At 44.5% G+C, this 19,114-nt stretch overlaps 1 protein-coding gene across 4 annotated transcripts in view; it reads left to right on the top strand.

The window, feature by feature from the left end:
• LOC144608467 (uncharacterized) overlaps positions 1-19,114 on the top strand; it is a 99,350-nt gene that overhangs the window by 35,044 nt on the left and 45,192 nt on the right. For 3 of the 4 annotated variants that reach the window (XM_078426252.1, XM_078426249.1, XM_078426250.1), the window contains 5 exons: positions 1,886-2,598; positions 3,398-3,527; positions 15,370-15,518; positions 17,371-17,447; positions 18,242-18,375. In XM_078426252.1, coding sequence (XP_078282378.1) covers positions 1,886-2,598; positions 3,398-3,527; positions 15,370-15,518; positions 17,371-17,447; positions 18,242-18,375 — 1,203 coding nt within the window. The remainder of the gene's footprint in view (positions 1-1,885; positions 2,599-3,397; positions 3,528-15,369; positions 15,519-17,370; positions 17,448-18,241; positions 18,376-19,114) is intronic. The other variant, XM_078426251.1, reaches the window with a different exon arrangement.

Here is a 19,114-nt window from a genome sequence, read left to right as displayed (position 1 = left end):
GATCGAGGCTCCCAACTTTTTGAAGCCCCCACCGGGCGATGGAAAGTCCCAGGGCCGAGCCGAGCAGGCCGATGAAAGTCCTGAGCCCCCACTGGGCGATGGAAAGTCCCAGGGCCGAGCCGAGCAGGCCGATGAAAGTCCTGAGCCCCCACCGGGCGATGGAAAGTGCCGCGGCTAGGCCACGCAGGGCGATGAAGGGCCTGCGAGCGGGTCGATCGTACCTCGCGCTTCGGGGCGGTCGAAGCTGCTACGGCTGGAGCTCCCAAAAGCCGGTCGCCAGCCAGGGACCTGCGAACTCCCGATGTTGCGGTCTGCAGGGCCCACGGCCGAATCCTCCGAGATGGTAAGTCCAGGCCCTGCGACCGGAGTCTTCAAGGTCGATCCCAGCTGGAGGCCGCCGACTCCACGATGTCAGGCCGTAGCGCGAACGGAGATACGACACGGTAAAGGTCGCATCTCCGTTGAGGAAGAGATTAGAAAAAAGGTTTCCCCCAACCCCCCCCACCACCCCCCCACATACACAGAGTTAAAAATAGAACAAAACGTACATTAAACGATGACAATAGACAAAAAACAAAAAAAACACAGGGAGACTGCCGGTGAGCCGCAGCTGCAGAACACAGCCACACCCCTTTTTTTTTGTGGCAATTTTTTTGTGGCAATTTGAGAGAAAGCCCCTCACTTGCACGATGAATGAATCAAACGAGATTGCATTGGCACTTGCATGGGCATGGCAGCATACGTGGAGGTACAGAAAGTGTACGAGCAGTCACTGAGTGTACCCTGTGCTGAGCTGAGAGATTATTAATTAATACAACAGTACAGCACAGGAACAAACTCTGCAGCCCACAATGTCTGTGCCAAATATGATTCCATGTGCCTATTTAAAAGCCTCTTAAACATCACCATTGTATCTGCTTCCATCCCTGACAGCATATTTCAGACAGACACCATGGTCTGTGAAAAGAAAAATACACTTGCCCCACATGTTTCCTTTAAACTTTGTTCCTCTCACCTTAAAGCTATGTCTTCTAATCTTTGACATTTCCATTCTAGGGTAAAAGGTTCTGAAAATTGTTCCTGCTCCAAGCTTATCCATTCCCTTGTTGAACATCTGGACTGAAGCTGGAAGTACTCTGATTCTCAGTCTTGCAAATCCTTAACTCGTGGCCTGTCACGTGCCAATTACAGCCTTCACATTAATTTATTGGGTTCTCAAACAGTTTTGCCTGATTTAAATTCTGTTTAATTGAGGTTTCTTTTGGATGCCCATGCAGCATGCAGCAAGCTGGTCAAGGGTCACTCCAGGAAGTCAGGTTCCTGCTTAGTTCTGTTTCTTGTGCTTCACTCTTCAGAGTGGAAGACAGCAGAGATTGGAGCAGGGCATGACCAAAGTGTCAGAGGAATTGAGTAGCCACAAGGAATGCAAATGCGAGAATCTTGCAGATGCTGGAATACACAGTGCTGGAGTAACTGCAACTGGCGAAAGGTCCCGACCCCAAAACATCACCTATCCACGTCCTCCAGAGATGCTGCCTGACCTGCTGAGTTACTCCGGTTTTCTTCCACATCCCAAAGCCTTGTGGGTTTGTAGGTTAATTGGCCTCTAAAATTGCCTTTCATGTGTAAGGAATGGATGACACTGTGGGATAACATAGAACCAGTGTGAAAGGGTGATTGGGTGACTTTAGTGGGCCAAATACACTGTTTGCATGCTGTATCTCAATCAATAAACAGTTGCCGCTTTTCTTTCAGATATCTAACATTTGCAGTCTTTAAAAAAAAATCACTATGGAGTGCAAATGCGATTCCACAATAAGTTTCCGGCCAATTGGAATTGTTTTAATGTTGTGCTTTATGTAAATATATGTCTTTTGTTACACAGTGAGTCAAGCCAACTGGAGCTGCACTATCTCACGGGGCCATTTCACAACTCACTGCCTGGACAGTGCAGCCCTCTGAAAGTTCAAGACTTGGAACCACATCTTTGTTCACCAAAGCCTCCATCCTTTCCACTGCTCACTAATCGGCTCCTTGCAACACGGGAGCAGGAAGCGAGTGGCAACATCACCTCCCACTCTGTCTTTGAGAACAGGAACAAGCAGCAGCGCCTCGAGGCCCTTCGATCCATGGCCAATGCCCTCAGCGGCCGAATTGAGGATGAAGTGAAGAGATTGGGTGTGGAGAAAAGGACTTTGTCAGGTCCAGGAACAAGTAGCAATGACCAACAGAGCGGAGATGGCTTGTGTAGATTTGTGGGACCTGATGCCACAGTCACCTTGGCTAGTGACCGTGGAATGGAATGGCAGAATGTCCCACATGCTTGCTTGGTCACACCACCAAGCATGCCGACTGATTTCAGTCTCCTGCCCAAATCTCCGTACAAGAGTGGAGGCCAAGTAGAAGCTGAGAGATCACATAACAGGCGTGCTGGGACTGGAAGTGACCTGGATGTTAATGAACTGGTGGACGATCTGCTGCATAGTCCCTCTTCTCGGAGTGGTGACTTCCTGTGGAGTGACTCTGAACCTTCAACAGACCCTGAACTGGTCTGTAAACCCAATGGGTCGAGTAAATGGCTGTTTGATGCAGACAAAGGTAGGACAAGTTATTATGTACTCGAGCCCAGCTTCCTCTGGCATTTCTCCCCTTTTACCTCGCATGGTCCCTCTGGTTTCAGCAGAGTCTGATACTTCTGTTTCACTTTCTCTGGAGATGTGGGTGCCACCTGCAATCCAGTTGCCCTAAGCAACTGAAGGTGCTGTATCCTCTGGCAAAGGTACATACAACAGGGTGACTTGCATGGCTGTTATGAAAGGTGTGTACCATGAAGAGAAAGATCGGAGTCACAAGCAGGCGTGTCCAGGTTCCAGAATGGAAGGGTGATGTGTGTAGGAAAATAGGTACAAAAAGCTGGAGTTACACAGCATCTCTGGAGAGAGGGAATGGGTGACGTTTCGGGTCGAGACCCATCGTCAGCTAGATCTGCTCACTGAAGGACTTTTTGTGTCGCATTTGGGTTTTACGCTTTTTTTTCCAACATTTCCTTTAGGGTTGGGATACCTGGAAGTGTGTCATAAAGTGTAAGCCATGGAGAACCATCTCTCTCTCCTTGTGATGATGGAATTAAAAGCAAAGAAAAGCGAAGTGATATCCTAGATTGGAATTCCTTTTACTTCCAATACCTTGGAATTGTCACTTGAAAGCAACTTAAACTGAGGTGACAGATCCATCATCCTCATTCTCCCTTTCTCTCTGGCATGTGGCCTGAGTCTGATAACCCGAATGAAATATAATTTTTTACCAAGACCCTGGAATCAGTTGTTAGATTTGCTGAGGTCCAGCCCTGTGTGATTGGAAGTGGTGGATTGACTTTTCCTTTTGCCTTTGTTCTCAGGTTTGGGAGATATGTGCGATGATGCTCTGGGAACCTTCCGCCAAGGAGAACATCAGTTGGAAAGGAAAGCGTGTGTGGATGGAACTACTTCTGATGCACACCAACCTGAGAACACGTTCCTGGGCAGAAGGTAAAGCAGACTTTTTACTGAAGCTCCTTGTTGCAGACGCTAGCTTCTAAACCCATTCCTTGAGCAACAAGCTCCATGGCTTCCTATCACATTGATGGCACTGCTAGGATGCGATGTGAGATGTTGTGGCTCTGTTTAAGGCACCATATAAAAGTGAATTGTTCCGGCAGTGTGAGATAGTTGTGATAGTTAATACGTGGGAGGTTTTGCATTTCACCCGAAGAACAAATCTTAATATGATATAGGAAAATGTAAAGTGCTGAAAGAACTCAATGGGTTAAACAGCATCTGTGGAGGCACCGTATTGGGTCTGGACCTTTCTTCAAATGCAACCTCAGGACCTGCTATGAAAGTTCTGATGAGAGAGTGTTAATCTGATACACCATCTCTGCTTATTTCTCCATCGATGCTGCCTGACCTGCTGAGTATTTCCAGCGTTTTGATTTTATTTGGAATATCCAATGTCTGCATTTTTTAGCTTTTGATTTCAAAGTATTTTACAGGCAATGGGTTTCCTCTGAAATGTGATTGGCATTGTTAAAAATGCTGCCACAAGTTCTCACGAAAGGCATTGTGATAATGACCAGATAACTTACTTCAGCACTGCTGACTGACGATAACTATCCCAGATGCCACTAGTGGGGCAACATGTGCAGGTCATAAGTTCTGGGAGCAGTATTAGGCCATTCAGCCCATCGAGTTAACTCTGCCATTCAACCATGGCTGATCTATCTTTCCCTCTCAACCCCATTCACCTGCCTTTGCTCATTATTTCTTTAGTGTCCTTGTGGCTAACCTTGGTCAGTGGGGACTGTCTTAAACACAGGATGTCATTGGCTCGGCCGACTCTCTAATGCCATTCTGATGGAGTGCTCAGTGGTGCCACCTTTGGTTACACGGTTACACCAATCACTTGTCAACTCTGTCCTGAGGAACAGGGGCAAACTCTCTGTGGTGTTGGATTGGGACTCGGACAAGAACCAATGGGTTAGAACATAGAATAGTAAGGCACATGAACAGGCCCTTTGGCCCGCGATGTTTGCACCGAACATGTTGCCAAGACTTGGATCAGGGTGAGGATCTGACAAAGACCAAATCTTGTCTCTCTCTGTACATAATACATATCCCTCCATTCTCTGTGTATCCATGTGCCCATCCACAAATCTCTTGAACGCCACCATCGTGTTGGCCTCAACCACCACCTCCAGTAGCATGTTCCAGGGACTTGCCATCCTCTGTCTGTCATGTGTTTTAAAAAAAACAAAAAACTTACCCTGCTCATCTCCTTTAAACCTCGCCCCTCTCACCTTAAAACTATACCTTGGAGTATTTGATTTCTCCATCCTGGGGAAAAACATTCTGGCTGTTCACCCCATCTGTGGGTTGTTTGAGCTGCAGGGTGCGACCTACCAGAAATGCTGCTTGGGTTTCACTCGCATACACAGTCGGCTTTTTTGGGCAGTCCAGGACATTAATATGCTCGACATCAGCTATTCTATCCTAAAGAAGCGATTATCAGGTGGATGAAAGAACTGACCCAAACATGTGCTTAACTTGTCCTTGAGTGAGTGCAGCTCCAGGGAATCTCTAGCCCATAATCGTGGCAAGTGTGGCATTCCAGATGACACTGACCACCCTCATTCCATGCATTGGGGTTTGGCACAGTGCAACAGATGGAAGGGTGTGAACTATCTCCCAAAACACCCACACATTTGACTTAAAAAGCGAATTTATCCTACCAACAGCAAAATATGTAAGTCCCATATGGGACGCATCAACTACCCCAGAACCCCTCATTGCAAGACCATGCCCGAAGATGGTTAAGACTTTAAACAGCACGTGAGAAGGGATGCAACAGCAAACAAAAATAGGATTGGCTTAGAATGGGTGCATAATATCCAGTTTGGGCTTGTTTCCAAATTCTTAATGCCTCTGTGTGCCTGTAAATTCAGTATAAAGTATTACTGATGGTATAAAGGTAAAATGAACAATAGCTCAGGAAGAGTTAGTGATGGAGTTCTTTGTTAAGGTACACATCTCTAAAAACTAAAACATCATGATTCGATTACCGGCAAAGTGGCATGTATGTTTGTTAATCGTGTGTTCCAGCAACTCAATACAATACAATACAATACAATATATCTTTATTGTCATTGTACCCAGGGGTACAATGAGATTGGGAATGCGCCTCCCATACGATGCAATAATTTAAGTAATTAACAGCAACCCAACGAAACGAAACAATTGTAACAGTTTTTAGACAGGGTAAAGTGCAAGTTGATCTATGCGTTGTGGCCATCCGGCTCAGCAGGACCGGTTCATAGCAGCTATGGCCCTGGGGATGAAGCTGTCCACAACAAAAGTACTGGGTAGAGTGAAAATGTCCACTGTTTAGAAGAAATAGAAAAGTATTTTCTTTAGAAGATGGGAGAATTTGGAAATAACTGATATTTCCTCTGGAACTTTCATGTAGATTAGAAAGTTAATGTGCAGGTATATCAGGTCATTGGGGATGTTTGCTGTCTGCAAATTGATGGCTACAATTCTCTTTATAACAGCAACTACCACACTTCAATCATTCTTCACTGGCAGCAAACCACTTTGGAATCTCCTACAGATGTGAAAGGCGAGAAATTATTATGAATTCCTTTTAGAGGCCATTTGTCCAATGTTTGCTGTCCACAACGTGTGTGTGGCCCCACTCTGGCAGTGGGGGAGGCCCAGGACAGGAGAGTCAGGATGGGAAGGGGCAGGGAGTATAATGGGAAAAGAGTTTGCAGTATACCTTTTGTCCACAGGATGGCAGTGTGGCACTTTTTTCCCCTTCCAGGTCCTGAACTTTTTGATGCCGTTCTGAATTCTCATTTTTTTTCCAGAGATTGTACTGTGAATTGTTTTGTTTTACATTATCTGAACTACACAACTTTACCTATCTTTACTGCCAAAATTGGCTTCCAATGTGTTGTTTTGCTTATAAAATTCTCACCTGTGTTCTCCAATTATCCTGAGAGTTTGGCTCCATAGGACTGTGGACTATGTTTGAAACTGCTCCAACAACACTACCCACAGACTATACTCTACAGAGTCTTTGGTGCTCCATCCAGGCCCCCATGCTTAGGAATTCCTTCATTACTTTACCTCTCACTCTTCCTCAAAGATTCTCCTCAAACTCTACAACCTTGACCATGCCTTCTGTTACTTGCCTGATTATTGGTTGATGTTAAAATTTATCTGGTAAATTAACCTATGAATTGTCTTGGTTGAGTTAAGAATGCTAAAGAAAAAATATTGTAATATTATTTATGAGTTTGGACTAATGTAGACTCTTTTCTCTGCAATTTGAAGGCGAAGGGGAGACCCTGATAGAAGCTTCTAAAATTATGAGAGGCATAGACAGGGTCGATGGTCATTTCCTTTTTCCAAACGTGCAAATGTCAGAGGTCCAAAGGCCTGTTCCTGTGCTGTACTTTTCTATGTTCAATGTTGTTAAAAACATGTGAGTTTGTAGGTTAATTGGCCGCTAATTTGCTCCTCGCGTGTAGAGAGAGGATGCGAAAATGGGATAACACGGAACTAGTGTGAAAAGGTGATTTGGTGGGCCAAAGGGTCGGATTGCATGTTCTATCAATCAATCGATCAATCGATATTGGGAAAGCCATAAGATGGGGCTGTAAAAACCAAGGGTTGATGAACTCTTCACCTTCAACGCAGTTTCTGTCTGAAATCTCTGTTCAATAAAAAGATAGAAAGATTCTTGATTAGTGCAGGTGTCAGAGGTTATGGGGAGAGGGCAGGAGAATGGGGTTAGTAGGGAGAGATAGATCAGCCGTGATTAAATAGTGGAGTAGACGTGATGGGCCGAATGGCCTAATTATAGTCCTATGCCTTCTGACCTTATGACCTTAATAGAGCTTCAATCCTCTGTGTGAGAGATTGATAAGGGGCAGAGCCAATAAGGGGCAGAGTTACTTTTCTTGCGGCATTATGATACAATTGTGGCATTTAAGAGACTTTTGGATAGGCATGTGGATATACAGGGAATGGAGGGATATGGATTATGTGCAGGCAGATAGGAGTTAGTCTTGGCATCATGTTCTGCACAGTCATCGTGGGATCTGTTCTTGTGCTATGTTCGATTGGAAATTGATTAACTGGAAGTAACTCAGCCAGTCAAGTTTTAATTTATATCCCAATGTCCATTGATCATTTTCCGCCTCTCCTCCGTATAAATATTGGCTCGTGTTTACCTTCTTTGTGGGAGAGAACAGGAAGGTCTCATTAACTCTGGCCATCTGTAGGTGGGCTGCTGTGTGATCACTCACATACTGCTTCCATAATATTCCTGCCACCACCTGTTTTATAAATGTGGGATATGGATGTCTTAAACATAAAACATAAAACATAAAATAGTACAGTGCAGGAATAGGTTCTTCAGCCATCTGTGCCCGTTCCACTCATGATGTCAGGTTAAACTACTCGCGTCTGTCTGCCTGCACTTGATCCATTTCCAGGCACCCACTACCCACTGTGTACATTTAAAAAATCTCCTTTATACTTTGCCTCTCTCACTTTTAAAGCTTTGCCTGCTAGTCTTTGACATTTTCACCCTGGGATAAAGGCCCTGACTGTTTACCATATGCCCCTTATAATTTTATATACTTCCATCAGGTCATCCCTCAATCTCCAATGTTTCAGAGGTAACAATCCAAGTTTGTCCAATCTCTCCTTGCAGCTAATGCCCTCTAATCCAGGAAGTATCCTGGTGAACCAATTTTGCACCGCCTCCAAAGCCTCCAACTTCTGAGGAAGGGTCTTGACCTGAAGAGTCACCTATTCGCTTTCTCCAGAGATGCTGTCTGACCCGCTGAGTTACTCCAGCATTTTATGTCTATCCTCCATATCCTTCCTGTATTGGGGCGACCAGAACTGCACGAAATACTCCATAGCTATATTGGCTATTGGCTATATTTAAGAGGGAGTTAGATGTGGCCCTTGTGGCTAAAGGGATCAGGGGGTATGGAGAGAAGGCAGGTACGGGATACTGAGTTGGATGATCAGCCATGATCATATTGAATGGCGGTGCAGGCTCGAAGGGCCAAATGGCCTACTCCTGCACCTATTTTCTATGTTTCTATGTTTCTATAGTGGCCTGACTAAAGTCTTATCAAGCTGCCACATGACTTCCTGACTCTTGTGCTCAAAATTGCCTTCTGAGGCACAGTGGGAGGCGGAGGTGGGGTGGGGAACTGGGGAAGCTGCCCAGACTGGGTGTCTGCATGCTGCCTTGGTTAGCACTGATTGCAACCTCATGAAGTCTTGCAGGATTGAAGCAGGCTCTTTAACTCAATACGTCCATGCCAACCAAGATGCCCCATCTAATCTTATCTCACTTACCTGCTTTTGACTGCAGGTCTGATTATGAGTGATGCTTAGAGTTGCAATTGGTAGACTATGGGTGCAATCCCAGTCTCCCACAGATATATGACTGCTGGACCACTGCAGTACTGTAGGAGTGCTGTACTGTCCAACCTGCCATCTATCAGATGAGATGTCAAGGCTTTGAGGTGGGTACAAGAGAAATCGCACAACCATTCTGCAAACCTTCCCCCTGATATGCATTATACCCAATATCCTCTTGTTAACATTTATACCATAAACAATCACAGTGAAAGAACATATCCACTGTTCCAGGTGTCAACTTCTCGACATCGGCGAGACCAAGCGTAGGCTCGGCGATCGTTTTGTTGAACACCTCCGCTCAGTCATAACCAACCTGATCTCCCGATGGCTCAGCACTTCAACTCTCCCTCCCATTCCCAATCTGACCTTTCTGTCCTGGGCCTCCTCCATTGTCAGAGTGAGGCCCAGCGCAAATTGGAGGAACAGCACCTCGTATTTCGCTTGGGTAGTTTACACCCCGGCGGTATGAACATTGACTTCTCTAATTTCAGATAGTCCCTGCTTTCCCTCTCTATCCCCTCCCCTTCCCAGTTCTCCCACTAGTCTTCCTGTCTCTGCCTACATTCTATGTTTGTCCAGCCCCCTCCCCTGACATCAGTCTGAAGAAGGGTCTCGACCTGAAACGTCACCCATTCCTTCTCTCCGGAGATGCTGCCTGACCCGCTGAGTTACTCCAGCATTTTGTGTCTACCTTCGATTTTAACCAGCATCTGCAATTTTTTTCCTATACAGCTGACTATGAGATGTTGCTGCATGACTCCCATATTCACTTTAACAACCCTCAAACATTTACCCCCCATTCAGTAGCCCTGTTAAACCTTGGAATTGTTTAGCACAGACATTGTGGGCTGAAGGGCCTGTTCCTGAGCTGTACTTTTCCATATCATATATTCAGCTTATCTGCCTGTGGTCTTCCTTTATTTGCTGAAAGTACGACAAGATTGAATATCTCTGGAGAATTAATCTGAAGCTTAAGGTTGAGGCTGTACTAGTGAAGTGCATTTGCATCTATTTAATGAAAAAGCCCTTTTTCTGCCTGGAGATTATCAGGCTGGACACAATAGCAGTTGTGCTTTGGAGCGATCATCTTATTGTTAGTATGTAGTGCATTATGTTTTATAAAGGTGGCTTGTGACTTCACAATGTATATTGTTGATATTTGTCGCTTTAGGCACTAAAAATGAGGGAAACTTTGTTTTAGTGATCCCTGGCTACTATTATCAAGAAAATTAATGGTCTGAAATCTACACAATCAAGCTGATCAGACCATGGTTCTGAACTGTTGAATTGTAGGAAAATCAGGAGAAGTTTAAAGGCTGAGGTGGAGGCAGAGTGGTTTTCCCTGAACTCTGGCGCCTCTCTGCTTTGTCTGTCGTCACTCAGAGCTGAAATCTCCGACAGGTTGCCTGGGAAACAGATGTTTCAATCTGTGCATTGTCAGCACTCTGGTGTGATCTCCAGCATTCGAAATGGCCTCTGGTTCTGATGTGTCCACAAGATGTGAGATTGTGGAGTGAACCTTCCCTGCGACCTGCCATTGCTCCAACTCATTACCTTTCCTGTCTCTGGAATGTTACCTGTCTTCCATCCTTCCCCATGTGCAAAATTACCAAATTACCTGCCATCTGGCAATCTGCCCTACTCTTAATGTGCTCCCTTGGGTCCCTGGTGAGACCCCGAACGAAGAAGTCCTTGTGCTTTCCCAGCCCATGAGAGTCATCGAGAGCATCGGCTAGTTGTGCCGTACATTTACATACCTATCCACCGGATCGTGTTTTCCTGTCCTTGTATCCACCGTTCTTGACTTAAATATTTTTACTTAAACAAAAGGATGTTTGTTAAAATGATTGCAAAGGGCATGCCAACTGCAGATGCTGGATTCTTGAGTAAAAGGCAACACGTTGGAGAAACTCATTAGGAAGTCATGGTGCAACTCTATAGGATCTTGGTTAAGCTGTTTTGGGTGCAATTCTGGTCACCCCATTACAGGAAAGATAAGGAGGCTTTGTACAGATTGCAGAGGTCGTTTACCAGAATGCTGCCTGGAATAAAGAGTTTCAGCCACAAGGAGAGGTTGGATAGATTGGGTTTGTTTTCTCAGGAGTATCAGAGGTTGAGAGGAGACTTGATAGAAGTGTATAAAGTTATGAGAGGCATAGATAGGGTAGACAGTCAGAACCTTTAAGAATAGAGGCCATAGGCTAAAGTTTAATGGAGATGTGCGGGGCAAGTTTCTTTTTATGCAGATTTGTGGGGGACTGGAAAACATTGTCAGGGGTGGTGGTGAAAGCAGATACGATAGTGGCGCTTAAAAGGCTTTTAGATGGGCATACGGAAGTGCAAAAAATACAGGAATATGGAACAGTTGAGCTAGGCATCATGTTCGGCACAAACATTTGTGGGCCAAAGGGCCTGTTCCAGTGCTGTACTGTTCCAAGATGTAACTCTGCAGGTCAGGCAGCATCTGTGGATGTCATTTTGGAACTTAAGGAGGGTCCCATCAATGGGACATCAATGATGATTGTCCCATCATTGTCATGGGACAATGATGCCCCATCATTGGGACATCAATGATGATTGTCCAAAAACATCATCTGTCCTTTTCCCTCCACAGATGTTGTGTGATCTGTTGGATTCTTCCAATACTTTGTTCTTTGCTTGTTGAATAAACCAGTGTTGATTAGCATAACACCCAACAGTCGAGTAGATACAGTAGCCTCACCATGGAGCCCCATCAGAGATACTATGGCCCAAGTGGCCTCCTCGTGGCAGTATCAATCTTTGCTTCTATGAATGGTCTTCTGCTGGGTGCTCCACTTCACGCCTGCCTGTGGGGCCGAATGACGAGGTTGTGTGGCTGAGTGGTCTAGTCTGGAAACCGTCCAAACCAGGAAAGGGTTGACTTAACCAGGAAGACTGGAGCCTTAGAACAAAGGCGCGTCCACAATCTGAAGTGCATGTGCATTGTTACTATATTGCTGTTTTTTAATTGTTAGAAAACAGCTTAATCTTTCTTTGAACCTAAAGACCACTTAATGGCAGATGAGTCAGGGTTGAGGAAAGAGCTTAATAATCTTAACATCCCACACTACTTCCCTGAACTGATGATGGTCCATATCTCAAGGGCTTATATCATCAAATTAATTTCAGTGAGAGAGGCTCTGAAGTGAAAGGTTCTTCTACTAATCTGCTAAACACTTGGAGCTGGATTCCTCAGGCAACAATAATTTCATGCAGATTTTTTTTCTATCTATTAATATTTTTAATGCATATTCCCCCAAACAATAGATATAGTGATGCTTAATACGGCAGGAGATTCGTTTTAAGGAGATTGTTTTGGTAGTTCCCAATTGCAATTGGATTAGACATTTGAAACACTTGCCCCAGATTTTAACTCTCTTCGGAGATCAAGGTCGCTCGCTTTGTAGGTTTATTTCAGAAACAATCTGCTCCCCATGCTCTACCCAGACAGAGTCTTGGTGTGCAATTTACGCTTGGGTTTGAAGCAGTTTAACTTCTGAGAGGGAGTAAAGGAGATGTGGCAGGGAAGGGCAGAATGGGAAGGAAGGACGACGAGGAAGGCGACTTGCAAAAGGAACTGCAGATGCTGGTTTACAAGAAAAGACACAAAGTGCAGGAGTAACTCCACAGCATCTCTGGAGAGCATAGATATGTGACGTTCCCGGTCGGGACCCTCTTTAGACATTGTATTCAGGAGAGAGGAAGGTGGAAAAGAGGTGGAGGCAGCACAAAATGTGTAGGAAGGAACTGCAGATGCAGGCTTCCACGGAAGATAGACACAAAATGCAGGAGTAACTCAATGGGTCAGGCAGCATCTCTGGAGAAAAGGAATGGGTGACATCTCGGGCCATGTCCTTTCTTCAAGATCTGTTCATTTTAATGCCTAATGTGATGACCTGTTGAAAACTAAGCCTTTTGTCCACATTTTGAAGCAAAACTATGCAATGTATCCTCTGATTTAAAAAGAAATGTGAGCCATTTAAATTTATTTCTCTTAGAAATATGATGATGTTTTAAGAGAATGTAGAGCATCAATTCACTAGAATGCTCTCTGTGTCGATAAAATAAATAGACATTGAAAATTTGGGTTTCTTTAGTTGAAAGATCGCTTGATGAGGTGGTAGAATTGTTGAAAGTCATGGGTTTGCAGCAGATTAGATATAAATGATAACCTTTTGGTAGGAATCTGGGATTGCAGAAATTGAGAGATCGGAGACTTGGAGGAACTCAGTGGGTCAGGCAGCATCTGTGGTGGGAATAGACAGATAAGTTTTCTGGTTGGGGCCCTTCAGACTGATGAAATACCAGGGGGGGATGGGGAGTTGGAAAAGAATGGAATGCGGGATTTTCGAAATGAGAGTTGGAAAAAGATCTTTAGGCAAAGTTGTGGGGCTGCCAAATATTTTTCCGGGTTTGGTGTTTGAAGCAGAAACTAACAAAATTCAAAAGGAGACCAAACACGCAGACAAAAAATGGGGTGGAAGTAAAACTGGAACAGAATGGGTAAATGTGACGAGAATTATTTGCTGCGATGTTTGGTTGAAGCTCCTGTGGCGGGTTCGTCCTTGTTGCATGTTATAATTTTGTTGCTAATTCCATGTATTTGGGACAATGCACAATCTGTGTAAGCTCTTTTGGCTGTTTCTCTGTTATTCCCTGCCAGGAAAATGAAAGCTTATTACTGCAGCAATGCAATGAGATTTATCTAAGCCGATTGTAGAGTAAAGAACATTGACAGCTGTGTTCCCATGCAATTATATATCCGTAGTGTGAGGCACGAAATGTTCTTCCCCCAGAAGATCGCTCCAAGGTTTATGCGGACCAGAGTTTACTTTCGGGGAATATTCATCCTTAATGCCCTTTTAATTCGCCTCTTGGGTTTCAGACTGAATACCCATCCCAGATACTACCTTCATAACTGACACTACTGCACAGTGGCACAGTTGCTGCCTCACAGAACATGTCATAAGAAATGAATGTTTGCAGCTTAATTGGCCATTTTAAATTGCCCCTAATGTGTAAAGAGTAGTGGGATAACGTAGAACTAGTGTGGACGAGTAATTGATGGGCTCAGTGGTCCAAAGGATCTGTTTCCATGCTCTGTCTTCCAATCTCTCTAAGTTGCACCTAATCCAAATATGTACACGCACATGCACACACCCATCCACATACAAACTAGAGGAACTCAGCAGGTCAGATTAAAACATCGTCTGTCCATTTCCCTCCACAGATGTTGCCTGACGCTCTGAGTTCCTCCAGCAGTTTTTTTGTTGTTGTTCTATTCCAGCATCTTCCGTTAATAACTATGCATCATCTGGATACTTGATCAGTTTGTGGACAACTCTAATGATGTTAACCATGCATCTGACAGACGCTGCCTGGGCCTGTGCAATGGATCCCAGTGTTTCGGATTCCTCTGAATTGATCATCTCTAACAGTCTGCTTCTGCAGGAACCATAAGAATGTGGTCATGTGACACGGTACCAATTGTCGAGAGTGTTCTATTGTCATGTGTACTGACAACTGAACAATGAAATTCCTACTTACAGCAGCATAACTGGACTGTAAATGCAACACACACTGATAATGTACAACAGACAAAACAAAAACAATTCAATAGTTTAATAACCACACGAGAAACCTGTCTTCCTTAGTTTAACCAAAGGTGATCTAGAGAAGATCGTACTTTGAGGTTGGTGTTTAGTGTTCAAGATAGTTGTTGGGAAGAAGCTATTCTTGGGGAAGAAAACATGACACAAAGTGCTGGTTTAACTTGGTGGCTATTCTTGAACCTGATGGTCATGGTTTTCAGACTCCTTTGCCGCCATCTTGATGGTAGGAGCAAATATGAGAATGCGGCAAAGGTGACGTGGGTCTTTGATGGTAGTTGATATTTACAGCAGCGCCTCCTGTAGATACTTTCGATGGTGGGGAGGTCAGTACCTGTGATGGACTGGTCAGTGTATACCACTCTCTGTAGTCTCCTTCGTTTGTGGGCGTTCGAGTTGTCGAACCGGGACGTGATGCGTCCAGTCAGTAGCTGACATTCAGTCCAATGTTTGCCATTTTGTAATATAATTTATGTGCAACAATTAAGCATCTAGTAATATAATGTGTGACCATAACAATAAGTAGTTATAATGGTGTGCCGTTATGCACAGTTGCTTCTGTCATGGCTTTATCTAACATTCTAACAGGAGTTGGTTTGTATTGGATGGAATGAGAGATTTGTACAGAGCAGAATGACCACCTTGGACAATCTGGCCATGTGACCCATTTCTATTCTGTAGATGTTATGTAATTTCTATATTTTAAAGAATAATAAAGCTGTTGTTCAACAATTCTCTGTTCCCCATCTTAGGAGATCTTGGGAAACAAGCAAAATGCAAGGTGGCAACAAATCCTTCTTGCTGCAGAAGAGTAGGAGATTGAGTTCACACAGGTCACCATCTAGGACGATGCCTGTCTCACCTCCAAGAATGAAGCAGCCTGCCAGTGAGGAGGAGTCTGGTGGGTATCTCTGGCATCAAGGCCCTTGTGGGTATTTTAGATGGAAGAGATGTGTGGTAACTCCACCTTCAGAATCTATTGCAAATCTACGTCACATTCATGTGAAACCTGTGATGGTTGAGGGTACATCATCCTGGCAATTATGGGAAGTAAAGACCAGAGGTTTATCAAACCTGCACCGCATCCATCCTTTATTCGTTACATACAATGCCATTGTGTCCACATAGGGGGATAAATAAGTACAAAATTCAAATCGCTTTTATTGGGAGACTGTTAACCTTTGCCAACCTGCCTAGTGGAAAAAACCAAAGTCTGTCATTGTGTCTCTGCCAACTTGCAATCACATTATATGTATTCATATTCTGAATTAAATATGCATACTAATACTTGCAGTATAATAATTTAGATTTAGTTATGAGATACAGTGTAGAAACAGGCTCTTCCGCGCCGACCAGCGATCCCCGCACATTAACACTATCCTACACACACGAGGGACTATTTACACTTATAGCAAGCCAATTTATCTCCATACCTGTACGTCTTTGGAATGTGGGAGGAAGCCAAAGATCTTGGAGAGAGCCCACGTGGTCATGAGGAAAACTCTGTGCAGACTGCACCTGTAGTCGGGATCGAACTCGGGTCTCCGGTGCTGCAAGTGCTGTAAGGCAGCAACTCGACCACTGCACCACCGTGCCACCCTCGAGTGAGATAGACATAAAATGCCAGCCAGTCTCAACCAATTCCCTGGATATCAATGAGGGATTTCCATCTAAATCCCTTTGCAAAAACAGACCGTTGCGTGGCCTGCAAGGGGCTCCAGCAGATCCAAAATATCCTTACCTTTGAGAGAGGCTCCACAGCAGAAACCTCCTTGTCTTCCAAATTCTTCTATTGATTTTAATGAATAATCGCCCTCTCCCGTATTCCTGTCCCCTCTTCTAGATATCAACACATGTCAAGAGATGGGTCAAGTGTGTTAATTATCATATGTACTGGCAATGAAACAATTAAATTCTTACTTGCTGCTGCTTTAACAGGTCCTTTAACACAATAAGACTCAAATATATATTAATCAACAATACAATAAATTAATAACTGTATTGCTAGGTAACCAAAATCGAAGTCTCAAGAGCAACCAAAAAAAGTCCTGAGAAGATCATTGTTACTGAGGTAGTGGTTAGTGTTGTGCAGTGTTCATGAGCTCATAAGTTCATAAGATCATGTGATATTAGCAGAGTTAGGCCCTTCGGCCCATCAAGTAGACTCCGCCATTCAATCAAGGCTGATCTATTGCTCCCTCCTAACCCCATTCTCCTGCCTTCTCCCCATATGCTCTGCCACCTGTACTAATCAAGTGGTTGCTGGGAAGAAGCTGTTCTTAAACAGGTGGTCACAGTTTTCAGCCCCTGTTCCTGTTGTGCTCCAGATGAATGCTTTATTTTAGAGGCATTTGATAATGTAGGAGTCATGACTTTCTGTGCTATTGGAGACTGCTCCTAAAACAAACCCAAATCTCAATGCAAGTCACCCAAATGCAAAAGGTAGAGGCTTTTAGAAAGACTGTACTCTGAAGCACAGCGATCCCACCTGCTCTCTCCAAACCCATGAAAATGTCCTTGTTAATATTCATTCCTCATTTATTATCACAGAAAATAGATCGCCTGATCACAAATTATGGTTTTGTGGGGCCATTTACTTGTGTAGAATTAAACGTTTAAACTTCTCAAGTATTCCACTGGCTATCAGGCAGCAACTGATGTGATGGAGCTGTAGATGGCTCTGAGTTTAGGCTCCCGTAAACGTCACCACTTTGATCTTATCATTAATCAAACATTATTCTGTAAATTGACAGCTAATGTTGAACGCAGCCAAAATCACGAGAGGACTCGCTCCCCCAGAAGCGTTGGTCTCTCCACTCAGAGTGGAAAGGTAAGACTTTCTTCATTAATGGCTCTGGTTGTGCTTAAAGTGCACATTCGACATTAGGAGTGAAAATATCTCTTTCTATCTTCCCATGATTTTTTTCGAGATTTGGCTGCTCTCTTTGTAATAAATTGAACATAAAACTGTACAGAACATGGAACAGAACACCAGTGTCCGTGCCAAACATGATGTTAAGTTGAACTAATCTCTTCTACCTACATGGGATCAATATAACTGCATATCCATGTGCCTACCTAAAAGTCTCTTAAACTCCACACATATCTGCCTCCACCGTTACCCCTCCCAGAGCATTCCAGGCACCCACCACTCTATGTTTTAAAAAAAACTTACCCCGCCCTTAAAACTTACATCCATCAAACTGTGTCACTTTCACCTTAATGCTGTGGCCTCTAGTCTTTGACGTTTCCACCCAGGGAAGAAAAACTTCCGACTTTCTTCCCTATCTATGCCTCTCATCAATTTATAAACTTCTATCAGGTCTCCCTTCAGCTTCCGAAGCTGCAAAGAGATCTAGTTTGCCTAACTTCTCAACAAACAGCATTATTGCCAAAGGGCCTGTTCCTGTGCTGTACTGTTCTATGTAACATGTGGTGTGTTTTAGATTTCCAGGCCTTTTCTTTCCGGTCCTATTATCTTCTTACATGGCTTTCACTCAAATGTTGCCTGATGTATTTCATGAGGCACTTGTGACTCTCTCCCAGTGTGAAGGCACCGTACAAACACAGTTGTTGTTCCTTTCGGCACACTTAATTGAATGAAGGTGATGTTTTTCTTTTCAGCCATTGGATGATTCCAAGCCTGCAGCCGGCATTCGGAAGGTGACCACAAATGAGACGAAGAGAAAGGAGAACTGCATGACCCAGAGGCTGACTGAGCTGATGAAGCAATTCCAAGATGAAACTGAGGAGTTAAGGTGACAGAAGGCCATGGTTAAGTAGATCCCAGTTTGTCTGACTGTTTTGGTCAGAAGTCAGCATGCTCAGAGTTCACCATGTTGTATACTCTACTTTGGGGTTCTGTGGCAATATGAGGTGGGATCTGGCCTGGTGACTACTTTAATCTGCCTGTTAGGAAGTTTAAGTTCAGCAATACTGCATGGAAATGAACCCTTCAGCCGATGGAGTCCACGCCGAACTTTGGGATAACACAGAACTAGTGTGACTGGGTGTAGGAAAATAACTGCAGATGCTGGTACAAATCGAAGGTATCACAAAATGCTGGAGTAACTCAGCAGTTCAGGCAGCATCTCTGGAGAGAAGGAATGGGTGACGTTTCGGGTCGAGACCCTTCTTCAGTCTGATCTTGCAAATAACGGAGAGCAGCCTTGATTACTGAATGGATAATAAGGAGCCCTATGTGGCGGATCAGGCCACTCCTTGGGTCAGCCCCTCGTTACGTGACGGACAGGCGTAAGGGGTTAAAGGTGAGACCAAGGGGAGGCGTGACTATCCCTGGGAGAACTACGCTGTGGGCAGGAGCTCACAGCATAATAAAAGAATCTTACTAAAAACTGCCTGGCGTCTTGCCTTTTCTCTGGCCTCCACCAGGCCACTACATTGGTGACCTCGACGGACATCACACGTAGTGATGTCGAACGCTGATGCAACCGGCCGCCATCGGGCACCCCGGTGCCGGCACGCCCTTCTCACACG

The sequence above is a fragment of the Rhinoraja longicauda genome, chromosome 31 (genome assembly GCF_053455715.1).
Source record: "Rhinoraja longicauda isolate Sanriku21f chromosome 31, sRhiLon1.1, whole genome shotgun sequence".
NCBI classification, from domain to species: domain Eukaryota; kingdom Metazoa; phylum Chordata; class Chondrichthyes; order Rajiformes; family Arhynchobatidae; genus Rhinoraja; species Rhinoraja longicauda.
Note: the sequence above shows the minus strand (reverse complement) of the source record. Positions and strands in the feature narration are given on the sequence as shown.